Source organism: Hylobates moloch, unplaced genomic scaffold, assembly GCF_009828535.3.
Source record: "Hylobates moloch isolate HMO894 unplaced genomic scaffold, HMol_V3 SCAFFOLD_15, whole genome shotgun sequence".
NCBI classification, from domain to species: Eukaryota; Metazoa; Chordata; class Mammalia; order Primates; family Hylobatidae; genus Hylobates; species Hylobates moloch.
The window spans coordinates 97682330-97701266 of NW_026652290.1; the positions used below are offsets into that span (position 1 = coordinate 97682330).

Genomic DNA, 18937 nt, shown 5'->3' on the forward strand with positions numbered 1-18937 from the left:
GGGCGGGGGCCCGCGGGCCGGAACAGCCGCGGCAAGTGGCGGCGGCGGCAGCGGCAGCGGAGGCAGCTGAGGCGGCGGCGGCGAGCGGGGGTCCGGGCGGCGGCGGCGGGCCCGGCGGCGGGCCGAGGAGCCGGGCGCAATGGAGCGGAAGAGGTGGGAGTGCCCGGCGCTCCCGCAGGGCTGGGAGAGGGAAGAAGTGCCCAGAAGGTCGGGGCTGTCGGCCGGCCACAGGGATGTCTTTTACTATAGGTGAATGAGCGCGCCGGCCGCGCAGGGCCTCAACGGGCGCCTCCCAGCGGCCTCTGCGGCGGCCTCGGCGCCCCTGCCCCGGGCCGCGGCCTGGGCCCCGCGCGTGCGTCGTGCGTGCGTGCGTGCGTGCGTCTTGCGTGCGTGTCCGCCCGGCGCGCGGAAGCCCAGTGCGCGTGCGCCGTTTGTTGGGCCGCATGGCTTTCCGCCGGCCGTTCGGGGACTGGCTGCCGGGCGGCGACTGCGGCCTTTGTTCGTGCGCGCTGGGCCAGGGGCGCCTGGCGGCGGCCAGATGCTGCCGGGAGGCAGGGGTGGAGGGTGGGCTGTCCTTTTGGTTCCCGTGAGACTCGGGGGGTGCCTTCTTGGGGCGCTCCTGGGGTGGCGCGGAGCCCGAGGGGGTGACCAGCCGGGATTTCGGGGAGCAGTGCTCATGGGGGGATCGGGGAGGGCGTGCGTGAAAATACGGGTTCTTGGGCTCACCCCAGTCCTGGGAATAAGCGCCTCAGGGTGACTAGTCTCCCGCGCAGCGTTGCTTTTTTTTAAAGGTATTCCCCCGACTCCTTCCGAGTCCTCTGGTCCTCTTGGGTCGTGGCCCCCTCAGGGTAGAGACCTGAGGCTTGCGTCTTTCCGAGCCCACCTGACGGTAGTCTTTGCTTGGATGTTATTGGTGGTCGAAGGCTTTCAGAGACCCCCCCCCTCCCCAAATTGGAGCAAGGCGCTGCTCAGAAAGGTCGCAGGGAACCCTCTCCGTGGAACAAAGACTTAGTCGCCTGCTGCAACCAAGCCCCAGACAGTCGGCCACCTGCTGTTTGTCCTCCTTTTTTTTTTTTTCCTGGCTTGGGAAAGATGCTTTTGATTCTGGGCCAGCTTTGATTGCGCCCTCCCCTTGGTTCAGTGTCCCGCGGCGCCTTCAGGTCCCCCAGGAGGGGAAAGCGGCCGCCTGCCATGTGCCAAGCACCTGGGTAAAGGGGGGTGTGTGGCCGGTCCTCCTTTTTCCCACAGCTCAGGGTTGTGGGCCAGAGACCGCCCAGGTGAGGGCGGGTGATTTCCACGAGCCAAGGAGGGTCAGAACGACCGCTCCGTCCACTGTGCACTTCGGTCCCCTGTGGTTCTTGACTGTCCCGGTTTGGGGAGATAAAGTGAGAAAAGTGAGCGGGGAAAGGATGGCTGTGATCAGAAGCAGTGTGTGGGGCCTCGTCCTGCAGGAGGAGCTCAGGGACTGGTTCCTGGAAAGTTGGAGGACAGCAAGAGAGGGGAAAGTTGCTCCCCAAGTGTGTACCCTTATGAGCTGGAACCCTGTAATTGCAGGCATTGGCATAGTGGGACTGCAATCCCTGTCTCTGAGGGACAGGCTCGTGCATCCCCCTTTGGTACTCGCCCCCTTCACTGGCTCTCTGGCTCTTTAGAAAGCCTGCAGCCCTGTGTTCTGTCCTCTGTCAGGAGGCCGGGCCTGCCCGCACACTCCTCCAAGCACGTTTCTGGGCTTCCTTCTCCCAAAGGCTGCCGTAGAGTCCACGGCAGGTCTGTGTCGGCCTCTGCAGCCCCTTGTCAAAAACAAGCCTCCCCAGCACCAGGCGCTGCCTGGATCCCGACCATTCAGCCAGGAGTGAGGCGGGCCCTCCCGCTTACAGGTGACAGCCAGGGCACCAGCCATTTCCCATTACAGCCGTGGGTACACGTCCTGAGATCTGCGGTGACACATGCTGAAATCTGGGAGGGCAGATGACGGGGCCTGAATGAGACTGGGGTCAGGGAGGGCCTCTCTGAGGACGTGACATTGAGTGACAGGGAGAGGCGTCCAGACAGCAGGAACCCCCTAAGAGGTGGCTGCAGCTTGGGAGCTAGAACCAAGGCCAGCTTGAGCGGAGTATTCTGAGGCTGTCATCACCCCACCTCTCATTCCCACTCTGGGCCCTGGCCCTGTGCATGAAGGTCTAGCAGTGGAGAAAAGCAGGGACAAGCTCTCCTCTAAACAGGCTAGAGAGTTCAGGTTTCTCTACAGATGGTGAAGCCAGACTCAGCCCAGAGCCACCCTCTGCAGGTCTGGGGCCTCAACCCAGGCTTTAGTCTGAGGCTGCAGGCTCCCAGACTGCGTTCTCTCTTGGGGGTGCCTGGGAGAGTTGAGGCTATGATGTCCCCTTTTTTCTATACGTGTGGTTTGATCAAGGCTGTTCTTCTTTCATTGAATAAAATCTCAAGGACATCTTTTTGTGTCAATAGATGGGCATAACCTTTATTAAAAATTGAGATACAATTCACATTCCACAAAAGCTACTTTTTTTTTTTTCTTTGAGACAGGGTCTCACCCAGGCTGGAGTGCAGTGGTACAATCACGGCTTATGCATTCTCGACCTCCCAGGCTCAGGTGACCCTCTCAGCTCAGCCTCCCAAGTAGCGGGAATGACAGGCCCGTGCCACATACCTGGCTTATTTTTAGAGAGATGGGGTTTCGCTGTGTTGCCTAGACTAGACTGGTCTCGAATTCCTGGACTCAAGCAATTAACCTGCCTCAGCCTCTCAAAGTGCTGGGATTACAGGCGTGAGCCACTGCCTGGCCAAAGCTACTTTTTAGAAATATACAATTCAGTGGGGATTTTTTTGGAGACAGAGTTTCACTCTTGGCCCAGGCCACAATGCAATGACGCGATCCCAGCTCACTACAACCTCTGCCTCCCAGGTTCAAGCGATTCTCCTGTCTCAGCCTCCCAAGTAGCTGAGATTACAGGCATCCGCCACCATTCCCGGCTAATTTTTGTATTTTTAGTAGGGAAGGGGTTTCGCCATGTTGGCCAGACTGGTCTCGAACTCCTGACCCCAGCACCTCAGACTCCCAAAGTGCTGGGATTACAGGCGTGAGTCACCACACCTGGCCACCAGTGGTTTTTAGTACATTCACAAAGTTGTGCAACCATCACTGTCTAATTCCAGAACATTCTCATCACCCTGAAAAGCAGCTCTGTCCTCATTAGCAGTCACTCCCCACTTCTTACTCCCCCAGCCCCTGGTAACCACTAACCCCCTCTATCTTGCATTTGCATTCATTCATTTATTTTGAGACAGGGTCTTGTTCTGTCACCCAGGCTGGAGTGCAGTGGTGCAGTCACAGCTCACTGCATCCTTGACCTCCTGGGCTTAAGCGATCCTGCCTCCTAAGCCTCCGGAGTAGCTGGGACTACAGGCATGTGCCACCATGCCCAGAGAATTTTTTATTTTCATTATTATTTATTTATTTTGAGAAGTAGTCCCGCTCTGTCACCCAGGGTGGCATGCAGTGGTGCAATCTCGGCTGACTGCAACCTCCACCTCCTGGGTTCAAGCGATTCTCCTGCCTCAGACTCCCGAGTAGCTGGGATTACAGGCCCCCACTACCACCCCCAGCTAATTTTTGTATTTTTAATAGAGACGGGGTTTCACCATGTTGGCCAGGCTGGTCTCGAACTCCTGACCTCAGGTGATCTGCCCACCTCGGCCTCCCAAAGTGCTGGGATTACAGGTGAGAGCCACTGCGCCTGCCTTCTTTTTTTTTTTTTTTTTTTTTTTTTTTGAGACCGAGTTTCGCTCTTGTTGCCCAGGCTGGAGTGCAATGGTGCAATCTGGGCTCACTGCGACCTCCACCTCCTGAGTTCAAGCAGTTCTCCTGCCTCAGCCTCCCAACTAGCTGGGATTATAGGCATGTGCCACCACGCCTGGCTAATTTTGTATTTTTAGTAGGGATGGGGTTTCACCATGTTGGTCAGGCTGGTCTCGAACTCCTGATCTCCGGTGATCGGCCCACCTTTGCCTCCCAAAGTGCTGGGATTACAGGTGTGAGCCACCGCATTTATTCTTTTTGAGAGGGTGTTATTGAGATACAGTTTATGTACCATACAATACAGTCATTTAAAATGCACGAGTCAATGGTTTTTTAGCGTATTCACGCATTTACGGATATGGGCAGCTATCCTCAGATTCAATTTTAGAATTTCCATCACCCCAGAAAGAACCCCAGGCCCATTTACCACTGCCTTGTGCGCCCACCCCCAGTCTTAAAAACCAGTCTGTGATCTGTGTCTCTTGTTCGCCTTCTACCTTTTTTTTTTTTTTTTTTTTGGAGACACAGTCTTGCTCTGTCGCCCAGGCGGGAGTGCAGTGTCGTGATATCGGCTCACTGCAACCTCCGCCTCTTGGGTTCAAGCCAATTCCGCCTCAGCCTCTCGAGTAGCTGGGACTACAGGTGCGTGCCACTGTGCCCGGCCAATTTTTTGTATTTTAGTAGAGACGGGTTTCACCGTGTTGCCCAGGCTGGTCTGGAACTCCTGAGCTCAGGCAATCCACCCACCTCAGCCTCCCAAAGTGCTGTGATTATAGGCATGAGCCACCACGCCCGGCCTTGTTTCCCTTCATCTTAAAAGGCAGAACAGCCTCTCTTTGGGGTGGCCGGAGGCAAAGAGCTGTTGGGAGTGTTTTGTGGGGTCTCTTCTTCCTTCCTTGTGGCTACGCGAAGCCTGAGTGTGAGCCTCTGGTTTCTTGGTTTCTTTCCACTGCCCTGGGCAAACCAGCTTTGATTTAACATCAGCCAGCCCGGAGAGTAATTAAAAGAGTAAGTCGCCAAAGTAAATTCTCCGGGAAGAGCCCTCAGCGGTTTCAGACCCCCAGGCACTTGTCCTCGTGCCCTCCCTGAGGCGCCCTGTCCTAGTGGACGTGCTGGAGCCCGCCCGTGTCCCTGTGGACCATGGAATTTGCCCGGGGTTGAGGGGCGGGGTGGAGAGAAATAAAACTTCCTGTGATCTATGTATCAGCCCAGTACACAGATCCTGGATAGAGGCGATTGAGCTAAGCATGGGACCAAGCATTTCTGTGCAGTGCCTGCAGAATTGAATTTCCTTCTGGCTATGGGAGATTCTTCTGGGCTGTCTCAGTTGTCTGACATCTGGCGTCTGCCACGGGCCAGGACGTCTGGGGCAGGGGCAGAAGAGGACAGGAGGAGCCTGCCCTAGAGGATTCTGGGAAAACAGCAAAACAGAGCTACCCACCAATCTCAGGCTGATGCATTAGTAATAAAAGTGACTGTTGACTGAGTTTATAGACATAATACGTTTGAGGTACCTGGCCTAGTAAGCACCATACAAGTGCTATTATTTCTAAATAATTTTATCGAGATAAACCAACCAGGCATAGTGGCTGCCGCCTATAATCCCTTTGGGAGGTCGAGGCAGGAGGATCTCTTGACATCGTAAGTTGGAGACCAACCTGGGCAACATAGCAAGACCCCATTTATGAAAAAAATTTAAAAATTAGCTGGGCATGTTGGTGCACACTTGTAGTCCTAGCTACTCAGGAGGCTAAGGCAGGACAATCCCTTGAGTCCAGGAGGTCAAGGCTGCAGTGTGCTATGATCACACCACTGCACTCCAGCCTGGGCAATAAAAGGAGACCCTGGGTCTAAAAGTAAAAATGAAAAAAAAAAAAAAAAAATGAAGCGGCAGGGCGTGATGACACACCTGTAATCCCAAAGCTTTGGGAGGGAGGATGGGAGGACTGCTTGAGCTCAGGAGTTCAAGACCAGCCTGGACAACGTGGCGAGACCCTATCTCTATAAAAAAATATAAAAATTGGCTGGGCGCGGTGGCTCACGCCTGTAATCCCAGCACTTTGGGAGGCCAAGGGGGCCAGGTCATGAGGTCAGGCACCAAGACCATCCTGGCTAACACTGTGAAACCCCATCTCTACTAAAAATATAAAAAATTAGCCGGGCATTGTGGTGGGCAGCTGTAGTCCCAGCTACTCGGGAGGCTGAGTCAGGAGAATGGCGTGAACCCAGAAGTCGGAGGTTGCGGTGAGCCGAGATCACACCACTGCCCACTCTAGCCTGGGTGACAGAGCGAGACTCCCTCTAAAAAAAAAAAAAGGTTGGGCATGGTGACTCACACCTGTAATCGGAGGCCAAGGCGGACAGATCACCTGAGGTCAGGAGTTCGTGACCAGCCTGGCCAACATGGTGAAACCTGGTCTCTACTAAAAATACAAAAATTAGCCAGGTGTGGTGGCGGGCACCTGTACTCCCAGCTACTCAGGAGGCTCAGGCAGGAGAATCACTTGAACCTGGGAGGTGGAGGTTGCAGAGAGCCAAGATGGAGCCACTTCACTCCAGCCTGGGCGACAGAGTGAGACTCCATCTCAAAAAAAAAAAATTAGCCAGGCGTGGTGGCTTGTGCCTGTCGTCCTGGCTATTTGGGAGACTAAGGTGGAAGGATCACCCTAGCCCAGGAGTTCAAGGTTGCAGTGAGCAGTGATTGAGCCACTGCATTCCAGCCTGGGCGGCAGTGAGACCCTATCTCCAAAAGGAAAGAAACGAAGTCCCGTCCCTATCAGCAGCCACTCCACATCCCGCACCCCAGTCTCTGGCACTATGCATCCCCTTCCTGTCTGAATTATCCTGTTTTAGACATTTCATAGAAATGGGATCACACGCTGTGTGGCCTTTTGTGTCTGGCGTCTCTCACTGAGTGTGACGTCCTCAAGGTGCATCCACGCTGTGGCCTGTGTCAGAGCCTCGCTCCTTTTCATGGCTGAGTCGTGTCCCATCGTGTGGATGGGCGTTTGTCCGTTCATCCATTGAAGGCGTCTGGGCTGCTTCCACCTTCTGGCTCCTGTGGTAGGGCTCCTGGGGACATCCGTGTAGAAGCGATGGTGTGGATGTGTGCTCATTTCTTGGGCAGATACCTAAGAGTGGCGTGGCCGGGTCATCCAGAAACTCGGTGAAGAGCTGTCAGGCTTTTCCAACATGGTTGTTCCATCTTACATCCCAACCATGATGGTGATGTGTTGGGTTGGGTGCTTGTCATCCTGTAGTGTGACCACATGTGACACACAGGGCAACCCATAGGTGGGTGTCGTTATGTCCTGGAGAGGATGAGTTGCCGGCACTTGTCTGTGGCAGGCTGAGCGCAGAGCCCTGTGTCTGAGAGCAGGTCTGTGTTTACCTGGCTGTCTTGTTGCGAGCTCTGCAGTCGGGTTATGCCCAAGCAGCTGTTAGGGCCTGGCCCCAGATGTTAGAACGAGACCCCTTCCCAGTCTGGCCCTGCTGCTGTAACCCCAAGGTGGAAGGAGATCTTTTAGGGCTGTCCCTCACATACCTGTTCCCCGTGGGGTCTTTTCTCAAGAATGTGACCTAAATTCCATTTCTGGAATGTTCTGGAAATGTGAGCCATCCTCCCAGAGCCGGGGCCCAAACTCCTGTAGGTAGTAGCGTTTGTACCCGAACTCAGCGTCTGCTGTGCCTGACGCTGCCAGGGTCTACAGCGGGGAGGATTCAGAGGGGACGGGGGTTGGGGGTCTGGGGCAAGGATCCGATGTGGAGGCTGGGGCTAGGGCCAGGGTATGAGGATCGGGGCCAGCGCTCTGGGTCTGGGGCTGGCGCCCAGATCTGGGGGCCAGTTGTGGGGTGCTGGGGTCTGGGATGAAGGTCTGGGGTCACGGCAGGGTTGGGGTCTGGGGCTGGGGCCAGGGCCTGGGTTTGGGGTCAGGGCCAGGTTGGGGTCTGGGGTCCGCCCGGGGCGCCGACCGTCCCGCCTCCCCGCAGCCCGAGCGGGAAGAAGTTCCGCAGCAAGCCGCAGCTGGCGCGCTACCTGGGCGGCTCCATGGACCTGAGCACCTTCGACTTCCGCACGGGCAAGATGCTGATGAGCAAGATGAACAAGAGCCGCCAGCGCGTGCGCTACGACTCCTCCAACCAGGTCAAGGTGAGTGGTGGCGTCACGCAGGTGACGTCGGCGCGGGGCGTTCTAGGCGGGGACGCGGCCATGACGTGAGCTGCAGGCGACACAGCCCGGCGTCCTGAGCGCAGGAGGTCACAGCGGGTGGAGGGCACAGACCGGAAGGCGCAGGCCACAGGGTGCAGAGCGCAGGGCGCATGGCGAGGACGCGGCCTGCGGCGGGGGCTCCAGAGCTGGCCGGGCCGACCCTGCGGGAGCGGCCTCCCCGGACCGTGGGGGTCCTGGCGGGCGCAGGGGAAACGAGGGGCGCCGGCAAGGCGGGGGGTCACCCGGGCCCCGCACCCCTTGAGGCTCCGCGCCGCCGGGGTGCCCCCAGGCCGGACTGCATATCCTTCCTCCCGCAGGGCAAGCCTGACCTTAACACGGCGCTGCCCGTGCGCCAGACGGCGTCCATCTTCAAGCAGCCGGTGACCAAGATTACCAACCACCCCAGCAACAAGGTCAAGAGCGACCCGCAGAAGGCGGTGGACCAGCCGCGCCAGGTGAGCTCAACGCACAGCCACCCCAGCCTTCTCGGCCGGCTTGTTCACTTTGGTGGGTGGACGTTTGGAATAAGATCGTACGTGGAGCGGACGGAGTGAGCGCAGGAGTTCCAGGCTAGCCCGGGCGACATGACGAGGCAAAAAACAAGTAAAAAATTAGCTAGACGTGGTGGCGCGCGCCTGTGGTCCCAGCTTCTCGGGAGGCTGAGGTGGGAGGATTGCTTGAGCCCAGGAGGCTGAGGCTGCAGTGAGCTGTGATCGCACCACTGCACTCCAGCCTGGGGGACGGAGCAAGACCCAGTCCTGCGGTCCCCTCTTGGGATGCCCAGGGCATTGGTTCCAGGATACGCCCCACCCTCAACCCCCAGATACCAAAATCTGGGGATGTGCAGGCCCCTCATAGAAAATGGTCTAGTATAGCTTCGCGCAGTGACTCACGCCTGTAATCCCAGCACTTTGGGAGGCCGAGGCAGGTGGATCACCTGCGAGGTCAGGAGTTCGAGACCAGGCTGGCCCAACATGGTGAAACCCCGTCTCTACTAAAAATACAAAAATTAGCTGAGTGTGGTGGCCGGCACCTGTAATCCCAGCTACCCAGGAGGCTGAGGCAGGAGAATCACCTGAACCCGGGAGGTGGAGGTTGCAGTGAGCCAAGATGGTGCCACTGCACTCCAGCCTGGGCGACAGAGCGAGACCCTATCTCAAAACTAAAATAAAAATATTTTTTTAAAATGGAAATAGTCTAATATTTACACGTTACCTGCAGGTATTTTCTAGGTTCCTCATGAGGTGTAGATGCTTGTGACACTCCTTGTTGTGTGTGTTTTATTCATTTTTCTTAGTTTTTCATTTTTGAGACAGGGTCTGTGTATATTGCCCAGGCTGGTGTCAAGCTCCTGGCCTCAAGTGATCCTCCCACCTAGGCCTCCAAAATTGTGGGGATTACAGGTGTGAGCCAACTCACTTGGCCAGCTGTTGTATTATTTTTATCTTTTTTTCCCCCCAAATATTTTCAGTCTGCAGCTGGTTGGGTGTGTGGTTATGGAACCCACAGATACAGGGGGTTGACTGCCCATATGTGACTGTGTAACCTACTTGTTAAAAACCTGAGAACCGTGTGTATTTTCTTTTTTTCTTTTTTTTTTTTTGTGTGTGTGACAGAGTCTCGCTCTGTCAACCAGGCTGGAGTGCAGTGGCAGGATCTTAACTCACTACAACCTTTGCCTCCTGGTTTCAACTGGGTTCAAGTGATCCTTCCACCTCAGCCTCCTAAGTAGCTGGGATTTCAGGTACCCGTCACTACGCACGGCTGATTTTTTTTTTTTTTTTCTTTTTTGAGATGGAGTTTTGCTCTTGTTGTCCAGGCTGGAGTGCAATGGTGCGGTCTCAGCTCACTGCCACCTACACTTCCCGGGTTCAAGTGATTCTCCTGCCTCAGCCTCCCGAGTAGCTGTGATTACAGGCACCTGTCACCACACCCGACCTTGTTTTGTATTTTTAGTAGATAAGGGTTTTCACCATGTTGACCAGGCTGGTGTCAAAACTCCTGACCACAGGTGATCCACCCACTTCGGCCTCCTAAAGTGCTGGGATTACAGGCGTGAGCCACCCCATGTGTATTTTTTATTCTTACTTACGAACGCCCACTGGATCCTTGGCTGTAGAAAGCCGGGGCAGGGTCTGGAGACCCAAGGCAGTGGGAGGGGAGATGCCCCATTGGGACCCACGTGGGGCAAGGAGGCCAGGTAGGCCTCCCTAGAGCCCAGCAAGGACCTGGAGTGGGGAGAGGGCAGGGCCGCTCTTGAGGTTCACATTTGTGTCTGGGGCAGCTCTTCTGGGAGAAGAAGCTGAGCGGCCTGAACGCCTTCGACATTGCTGAGGAGCTGGTCAAGACCATGGACCTCCCCAAGGGCCTGCAGGGTGAGCGGGCACCCTGAGGGGAGGCGGAAGGGGATGTGCCGGGTGGGTTGGAGGCGCTGCAGGTGCCCTCATCTCCTGGCAGGGTGGATGGCTGTTCCTGCTGTGGGTGCTTAGGGCAAATCTGCCTGCGACGGGGGCAGGAGGAGGGGACCCAATGGGGTTGGGGATGGGTAAGGGCGCTTGGGCTGGGCTCTTCATTCTTGACCTTGGAGACCCTGCGGGTGGGGCTTTGTGGCTTCCAGGTGTGGCGCAGGCCTAGGGCTGTTTTCACCTGCTGGACGTGCAGTTTTGCCATGGAGATCCTAAATACACAAACAAGGACAGCTGATTTTGCTCCCGTACCCTCCCAGCAGGCCCACACCACAGAACAAAGAATGCAGCTCTTGCATGGTTTTTGTGGTGTACGGCTTTGGTGGTGGTTTTTTGAGACAGGGACGGCTGGGTACAGTGGCTCACACCTATAATCCCAGCACTTTGGGGGGCTGAGGCAGGAGTTTCACTTGATCTCAGAAGTTCAAGACCAGCTTGGACAACATAGTGCGACCCCATCTCTACAGAAAATACAGAGCAAGGCCGGGTGCGGTGGCTCACGCCTGTAATCCCAGCGCTTTGGGAGGCCAAGGCGGGCAGATCACTAGTTCAGGAGATCCAGACCATCCTGGCTAATATGGTGAAACCCTGTCTCTACTAAAAGTACAAAAAATTAGCTGGGCGCAGTGGTGGGTGCCTGTAGTCCCAGCTACTCTGGAGGCTGAGGCAGGAGAATGGCATGAACCTGGCAGGCGGAGCTTGCAGTGAGTCGAGATCGTGCCACTGCACTCTCCTGGGTGACAGAGCGAGACTCCGTCTCAAAAAAAAAAAAAAAAGGAAAATACAGAGCTAGACCCCGTCCCAGAAAACAAAAGGCAGTCTTTCCATGGTCCATGCTGAAGTACAGTGGTGCCGTTACTACTCACTGCAGCCTCTACCTCCCGGGCTCAAGTGGTTCTCTCAGCTCAGCCTCCTGAGTAGCTGGGATCACAGGCATGCAGCACGACACCTGGCTAATTTTTTAATTCTTTTGTAGAGACAGGAGTCTCACTATGTTGTCCAGGCTGGTCTCGAACTCCTGAACTCAATCAGTCCTCCCACCTCGCCCTCCCAAGATGCTGGGATTACAGGCGGGAGTCGCCGCGCCTGGCCTAACTTGCTTTTTTTTCGGTTATGAATGTAGTAACACAAGCGGGAGAGGGAATTTAGAAATGGAACCCGAGTCGGGGGGAGAAGGTGGCAGCTCCCATTCTTGGGGCATTTCTGTGGCCTGTCTGGGCCATAGCTGCCCCATGGTGACCTCTCCACTTGCGGCTGTTTGTCCACTGCCTGGCAGGGGTGGGACCTGGCTGCACGGATGAGACGCTGCTGTCGGCCATCGCCAGCGCCCTGCACACTAGCACCATGCCCATCACGGGACAGCTTTCGGCCGCCGTGGAGAAGAACCCTGGCGTGTGGCTCAACACCACGCAGCCCCTGTGCAAAGCCTTCATGGTGACCGACGAGGACATCAGGTAGCCCCTTGGCCTGGCCCCTGCTCCTCCACCCTGTCTCTTGTGGTCCCCGTGTGCCTGCGTGCTTCCCGTCTCCCCACGACGCTGCTGGGGTTTTGAAACAGAGATAGCCAGGGCAAGGGGACCCATCGTCGGAGCAGTATGAACTGTTTCACCCGCGTCCTGGGTTCAGGGTGAGCCAGGCTCCCCTTGGAGGAACGTTCGTGAAAAGAGTGTGGTCCTTTGAGCCTGTGAGGACTGGCTGTGCTGGGTGCCGGGCTCCATGTTGGGCCCTGGAGATGGAGGGACAGGGCAGGCCAGGGCTCTCTGCCTTCAGGGAGATGGCTCAGGGTGCCTGCTGAGGGGTGGTTCTGGCGTGCAGAGCCTTGGAACGAACAGCAGGGAAAACGGCCGCTCAGAAACAGGCAGCAGTCAGGTGAGGCCGAGCAGCCCACGGGTGAGGGGCCCTCCTGCAGGCCTCAGGGCCGAACCCACGTCCAGTGTGCAGAGTGGACACAAGGCCCCCCGGTGATGGAGGCGCCTGCAGGAAACTCTGGAAGTGCTGGAGAGAAGACGGGGCCTTTCACGTTCAGTGCAGCACACGGCTTAGGTCAGAGGAAGGAAAGGAAGCTTGACGGTTCCAGAAACAAGGAGCCGAGGCCCGGAGCGGCCAGGGAGGCACTGGGTATGCAAGTTTCCTGTGGCAGCAGCCGGGGTTAAAGGCCCCTGGGCACAAGAAGAGACCCTGTGCACCCACGCAGGGTGAAGAGAGGGACCTGAGACACCACCCCCGCAAGCACACAAACTGGGCGCCAAGGGTTCCGTCCGGAGCGGCTGGCGGCATCCTCCTCCAGCCGTGCTACCTTTGGGCCCCTTCATTTGGGTTTGAGGGCCATTTACACTCTCCACACGCTCAGACAACTCCCCGAAAAAGACGGTGAAATAGGAAGACTTGTCAACAAAAGAAAAGAACACTGTGAGAAACAGCAGGCAGATCATTAAAAGCCCTGCAGAACTTGCAGAAATAAGGCTGGGCACAGTGGCTCACACCTGTAATCCCAGCACTTTGGGAGGCCGAGGCGGGAGGATCACCTGAGGTCAGGAGTTCAAGACCAGCCTGGCCAACATGGTGAAACCTCGTCTCTACTAAAAATACAATAATTAGCTGGGTGTTTTGGCGCATGCCTGTAGTCCCAGGTACTCGGGAGGCTGAGGCAGGAGAATCACTGCAACCCGGGAGGCGGAGTTGAGATCCTGCCACTGCCATTCAGCCTGGGTGACAGAGTTAAAAAAATAAAGTAAGAACTTGTAGAAATAGAAAAGGGCATTGAAATTAGGAACTCGGTGGTGGGTTCAGCAGGAGGTGGGGTCCTGTCTGGAAAGACGACGAGCTGCAGTCAAGTAGGTGAGCCAGGGTGTTCCGGGTGGTGGGGACAGAGAGAGCGAGCAGCTCAGGTCTGCGGGAGCCGCTGGAGAGAGACCCCGGGGGCAGGGGGCACCTGAGCCTCGGCCACAACTGGGGAGAGACACAGTCAGCTTCACCTGGGAGTGAAAGCAGAACAGAGACAAGGAGGGGTTCTTTGGGCAGCCGAGGAGGGAGGCAGAAGCCCGTGCTGCGGCCCAGGAGGTGGCAGGCAGAGGAGCGGCCACCCTGGAGTGCCTGGCATCAGCCTGTGGGCCCCGAGGAGGCCCCCATCCCTGGTGGTGGGTTGAGACGAGGGTGTGGATTCATTTTCTCAGGCCCCCGGAGCCGTGGTAAAGGAGTGCACACTGGTGCGTAGTGGGCAGTGGAAAGTGACCCCGGGCCTGTGAGGGTGGGGGTGCTGTGGGCTGATGGTAGCTGATTTTGCTGAGGCTTTTCTTTTTTTTGGCAGAGCCTGGCTCTGCTGCCCAGGCTGGAGTGCAATGGCACGATCCCAGCCCACTGCAACCTCTGCCTCCCAGGTTCAAGCTATTCTCCTGCCTCAGCCTCCCAAGTAGCTAGGATTACAGGCGCCTACCACCACGTCCAGCTAATTTTTATATTTTTAGTAGAGATGGGGTTTCATCATGTTGGTCAGGCTGCTCTCGAACACCTGACCTCAAGTGATCCACCCACCTTGGCCTCCCAAAGTGCTGGGATTACAGGTGTGAGCCACTACCTGGCCTGGTGAGGGTTTTCCTGCCCCACTCAGTGCCCATCAAGGAACAGGAGCAAGGGTTTACACAGCTGAGCCCAGGGGAGGCTCGGGGCCAGGTCTGGGGACTGAGGGGTCAAGCCCCTTCCTTGGTCCCAGTAGAGGTGGCAGGTGGGCCATCTGGGAGGGTGGCAGACGCTGGTGATGGCCAGCGGCAGCCGGTCGTTCTCTGCGTGGATTGTGAAGGGAAGGGTGGCACGAGCCAGGGCTGGTCCTGTGGCTGCCTGTAGATCCCTCGGGCCTCCCCTCCCAGCCGAGGTCTCCACGTTCATTCTGTGTCCACGTCCTGCTGGCCCCTCACCTGGGTGTAACGCAAGGTCCCTGTGTCCCCAGGAAGCAGGAAGAGCTGGTGCAGCAGGTGCGGAAGCGGCTGGAGGAGGCACTGATGGCCGACATGCTGGCGCACGTGGAGGAGCTGGCCCGTGACGGCGAGGCACCGCTGGACAAGGCCTGCGCTGAGGACGACGACGAGGAGGACGAGGAGGATGAGGAGGAGGAGCCCGACCCGGACCCAGAGATGGAGCACGTCTAGGGCAGGTGCTGCAGGGCCGTGGGGGCTCCCTGGAGTGGGGTCCCGGCAGTGGGGCCTGCCTGGTGAACACATGTGGTCGGGATGACGGGTGCCTCCCAAGAGCTCCCCATCTCCCCAGCAGAGCCCAGGCGTCCCCGTCCCTGGAGTCGCTAAGCCAGCCCTCCCTGTCCTTCCAGAGGCCCTGCCGAGAGCCCATGCTGCCCACTGGAGCCGCCTGCAGACGCGGCCCTCGGCCCCACGTGAACCAGGCTCGGCGGCCGAGCCCAGCCCTGGAGACACCCAGGAGGAAGGCCGTGCTGCTGGCTCCCTCCTCGGCCCGTCCCCACTTCCCGGGGCCTTGGGGCACACAGCTGGGGCTGCCCCCACCCGAAAGACCCTCCACGCTCGTCCTCTACAGGGTCCGGCTTCGGGAAGTGTGGGTGCTCCTGGGCCCTGTCCGGCTCCCTACAACCTCGGGGCTCGAGACCAGCTCCTCTCCACACCCACTGTCCCAGCTCCTTGAGACTGGAGAGCAGCCAGCAGGTGCCCGGCAGCTCGGCGCCAAGGATCACTGACAGCTGGGAGGGTTTCTCGGTCTGAAGGCGTAGTTTTGAAACTCACATCATCCACTGTGCAGCGTGAGGACGGGACTGGTCTGCTGTGGGGGACGTGCAGGACGGCACCACCCTCTGCCCTGCCACGCGGCTGGTGGCGCCACAGACCCTCACCGTGCCTGAGTGGCATGCCCAGGAGGCCGCTCTCCTTCAGTAAATCTAACAGTCGAGGCACGTCATTGGGCGGCCTTCCCGGTGTGCTGACGCCAGCCTTCGCTTCCGAAAACCAAACTCCAGCTGCTGCCAGTCGGGGCTCGGTCGCCCGGCGCTGCCAGAATGCTCCACTGCCAGCCGGCCCCCCTGCCTCGGTTTCCCTTGTTTAGTGGCGACACAGGCACCCAGCTTTGGGGTGGTGCTGACGCTCCCAGGGATTCCAGGAGCCACTGGGACAGGGCGAGGCTCCCAGACGCCCCTCGAGGTGCCCGTCTCTCCAGGGAGCTTCTGGCCCAAGGCCGTCTGAGGGATCTGCTCCTTAACCCCCAGTGCCTTGGCGAGGGCAGGTTCCAAGCCACAGACGCCTGCCCTGAGTGGACTCTGCGGCCAGTCCCTGGTGCCCTCCTGGCCCTGCTGCCTAGTGAGGGCTCCTACGGGTGGGTTCATTGGCCTGGGCCCAGCGAGCCCCCACTTGCATTGACCTTAGGCCCATAGAGAGGGCCTGTCTCGGCGCTGCCCCAGCCAGGATCTGGTCGCTGTCCCGGCGGGGACTGATGGGCAGAGTCGCCCCTGTGGTTGGACTGTGACCATCCCTGATGGGGCCTGACTGCGGGAGCTGAGGAAGTGCCGCTCCGCCATCTGCCCTCCAAGGACACCCGTGGGGGCAGTGGGCTGGCAGCTTCCTGCTGCTCCCTGTCAGAGTCAAAGCACAAATCCTCGGGACGGGCTTAAGGGCCAGGGCAGCCGAGGAAAGCTCCAGGTGGGGACCGCGTCTTCCTGGGGTCGGTGCCCACTGGCCAGGACCCTTTGCCGGCCCGATGTCCCCAGGTGCTGCGGTGGGGCGGCCTCCCCTCTGTCTGCCTGGTGGAGGGAGCCGTGGGCGTGGGGACGTGACTGAATAAAGCCACCGTGGGTGGATATGCTTGGAGCCTGGGAGTTTGGTGCGTCCTCTAGACTTTGGTGCCCACGTTTGAGCTGCTGTCTTTGGTTGGGTGATGAAAGGCTGAAAGCGGTGTGGGGACAGGGCCAGCAGGTCCCCCAACGTCACGGACATTCACAACCCCAGGGCATTCACAAAGAGTCAGGCTTGGGGATGTTGAGAGAAGACCGGGCCGGCCTGGGCATCTGTGGGTGAGGGCCGTGCCCCCTGAGGTGCCACTGGCTAGCCTAGGGATCGTGGGTCTTGGTCCTGCTGCCCTGGTGAGGAAGATGGGCTGGGGCTCAGACCCAGCACCGCTCCTTCCAAAGGAAGGGAAGCAGGAGGGGCTGCCCAGGAGGGAGGGCTCCCCAGGTCCTCAGGTCCTGCACAGCCGCTGCAGGAAGGGGAGCTGTGCCCCGGGACCCTGGACTTTAGCTCAGTAGTCACGGCCACGGGAAGCTGCTTTCTGGACCTGAAGGCTGGGAGGCCACCCTCCCCTCACCTGCTGGGCACTCAGAGACCCTCTGTCTCCCTCTTCCCGTCTCCCCGTCTGTCCTATCTCCCTTGGTCTCCCTCTGTCTGTCTCTGTCTCTTGCTCTGTCTCCCTCTGTGTCTCTCTTTGTTTCTTGCTCTCTCTCCTGTCTCACTCCCTCGGTCTGTCTCTGTCTCTTGCTGTCTCCCTCTCTGTCTCAGCCCAGCTTCCTGTCACTGACAGACCGCTATCAGTCCCTCTGATCCCAGGGTTCCAGCCATGTACTGGCCTTGGTCTGAGATGTGATGACCCCCACCCCGGCCACAGGGCCCTCCCCACCGGAAGCCCATCCAGGCCCTGGGCTGTCGCTGTTGCCGAAGCTCGAGGGTCCTTTCCTCTCTCCCTGAAACCTTGGGGACCCCCACAGGCCAAGGCAATACTGGCCTTTGCTAGAGGTCGTGCCCAGTGAGAAGTGAGTTGTAGGCCTGGGCACCCGGGGGGCCAGCCCAGTGCTCAGGCCCTCGTCAAATTCCCTGCCCTGGAAAAGTCTCAGACCCTCAGGCTGAACCCCCTGGGCACACCCAGGCCCCACACTCCAGCCCCAGAACCCAGACCTGGCATGGGGCGGGGAAGCCTGAGCTCCCAATGCTGAGATCTTTCGTGCGGGTCTCATGACCAGCCTGCCCTGTGCGGTGCCAGGTCCCATCCTCAAAGGCCACTTTGCTGCCCCCAGCCCCACCCATGTCTTAGCCCCAAGACCTGGGACTTTTTTTTTTTTGAGACAGGAGTTTCGCTCTTCTTTCGCTCTTGTTGCCCAGGCTGGAGTGCAGTGGCATGATCTGGGCTCACTGCAACCTCCACCTCCTGGGTTCAAGCCTCAGCCTCCCGAGTAGCCACCACCCTCAGCTAATTTTTGAATTTTTAGTAGAGCCGGGGTTTCACCGTGTTGCCCAGTCTGGTCTCGAACTCCTGACCTCAGGTGATCTGCCCGCCTCAGCCTCCCAAAGTGCCGAGATTACAGGCGTGAGCCACCACGGTGGCCCTTCTGGCACTTGCCAGCAGCAGCAAGAGCCTCACGTGTCCCCCGCCTCCCCTCAGACCAAGCTCCCCACCACTGCCGCCACAGAGGGTACCAGGGAGGAGAGGCTTCAGAACCCCGTGGCGAGGATGCACCTCCCAGCCCTCGGCTCAGCCGCACGGACCACAGGGCTCCCGAGTCTCAGTAACACCAGCTAAGGGGCATTGTGCCTCTTCCGCCACACCCAGGGCCCGTGCCTTGCTGTCCCTGCAGCCCCCAGACCCAGGCAGGCAGGGACAGCCCTTCTGACCACCCCACACACTTGCCACTGCAAAGATCCCTGGGGATGACCCTCACCTGTGTGTGTCCCTCATGGCTGTCACAGCAAATCTCCAGGAGTCCGGAGGTGCCCATGGAAAACACCCCCAGCTTCAGGAACGTTCTTTCGGACAGGGTCATACCGGAGCAGGACTCAGCTTTCCGGTAGCAGGTGGCTGGGCACTAACTGTGAGATCCTGTCACACTCATACCAGATTCAAGGGGTCCAGAAAGTGTAAACAAGTCAAGGGCTCGTCCAGGGATGAATGAACACAGCCCGGCCCGGCCACACCGTGGAGCAGGACTCGGCCATGAACAGGAACCAGGCTCTGACACCGGCCACGGCGCAGATGCCCCTGGAGGAGCCCACCCTCGGCGAGCGACACGCAGACGCCGACGTGGCGTGCGATCCCATTTGTGTGAATGTCCAGGACAGGCCGATTCAGAGACAGGAAGGGGACGTGTGGGTGCCAGTGACTGGGGATTACGGGGAGTGGGGGGAATGGCTAAAGGGCACCCACAAAAAATGATAACGGGCCAGGCGCGGTGGCTTACGCCTATAATCCCAGCACTTTGGGAGTCCGAGGCGGGCGGATCATGAGGTCAGGAGATGGAGACCATCCTGGCTAACACGGTGAAACCCCGTCTCTACTAAAAATACAAAAAATTAGCCGGGCGTGGTGGCGGGCGCCTGTAGTCCCAGCTACTCAGAGAGGCTGAGGCAGGAGAATGGCGTGAACCCGGGAGGCGGAGCTTGCAGTGAGCCGAGATCCCACCACTGCACTCCAGCCTGGGCGACAGAGCGAGACTCCGTTTCAAAAAAAAAAAAT

The 18937-nt window shown here is 58.4% G+C and overlaps 1 protein-coding gene across 2 annotated transcripts; it reads left to right on the forward strand.

The window, feature by feature from the left end:
• Positions 1–6: 6 nt before the first annotated feature.
• On the forward strand, positions 7–16309 carry MBD3 (methyl-CpG binding domain protein 3). 2 transcript variants are annotated; one of them, XM_032178617.2, is made up of 7 exons: positions 7–249; positions 7808–7967; positions 8345–8482; positions 10312–10402; positions 11769–11946; positions 14436–14639; positions 14811–16309. In XM_032178617.2, exons 1-6 carry the CDS (start codon positions 140–142, stop codon positions 14632–14634), a joined length of 876 nt encoding a protein of 291 aa, XP_032034508.1. In that variant the 5' UTR covers positions 7–139; the 3' UTR covers positions 14635–14639; positions 14811–16309. The 2 variants fall into 2 exon arrangements, with proteins under 2 accessions (XP_032034508.1, XP_032034509.1); XM_032178618.2 differs by having other exon boundaries at positions 7–153.
• Positions 16310–18937: the final 2628 nt, after the last annotated feature.

Bases quoted from the DNA above. Each gene is read 5' to 3' on its own strand.
- MBD3 (XM_032178617.2), top strand. From the start codon at position 140: ATGGAGCGGAAGAGGTGGGAGTGCCCGGCGCTCCCGCAGGGCTGGGAG. The intron at 250-7,807 runs GTGAATGAGCGC...GCCTCCCCGCAG, and splicing joins AGGGATGTCTTTTACTATAG to CCCGAGCGGGAAGAAGTTCC. The intron at 11,947-14,435 runs GTAGCCCCTTGG...CTGTGTCCCCAG, and splicing joins GTGACCGACGAGGACATCAG to GAAGCAGGAAGAGCTGGTGC.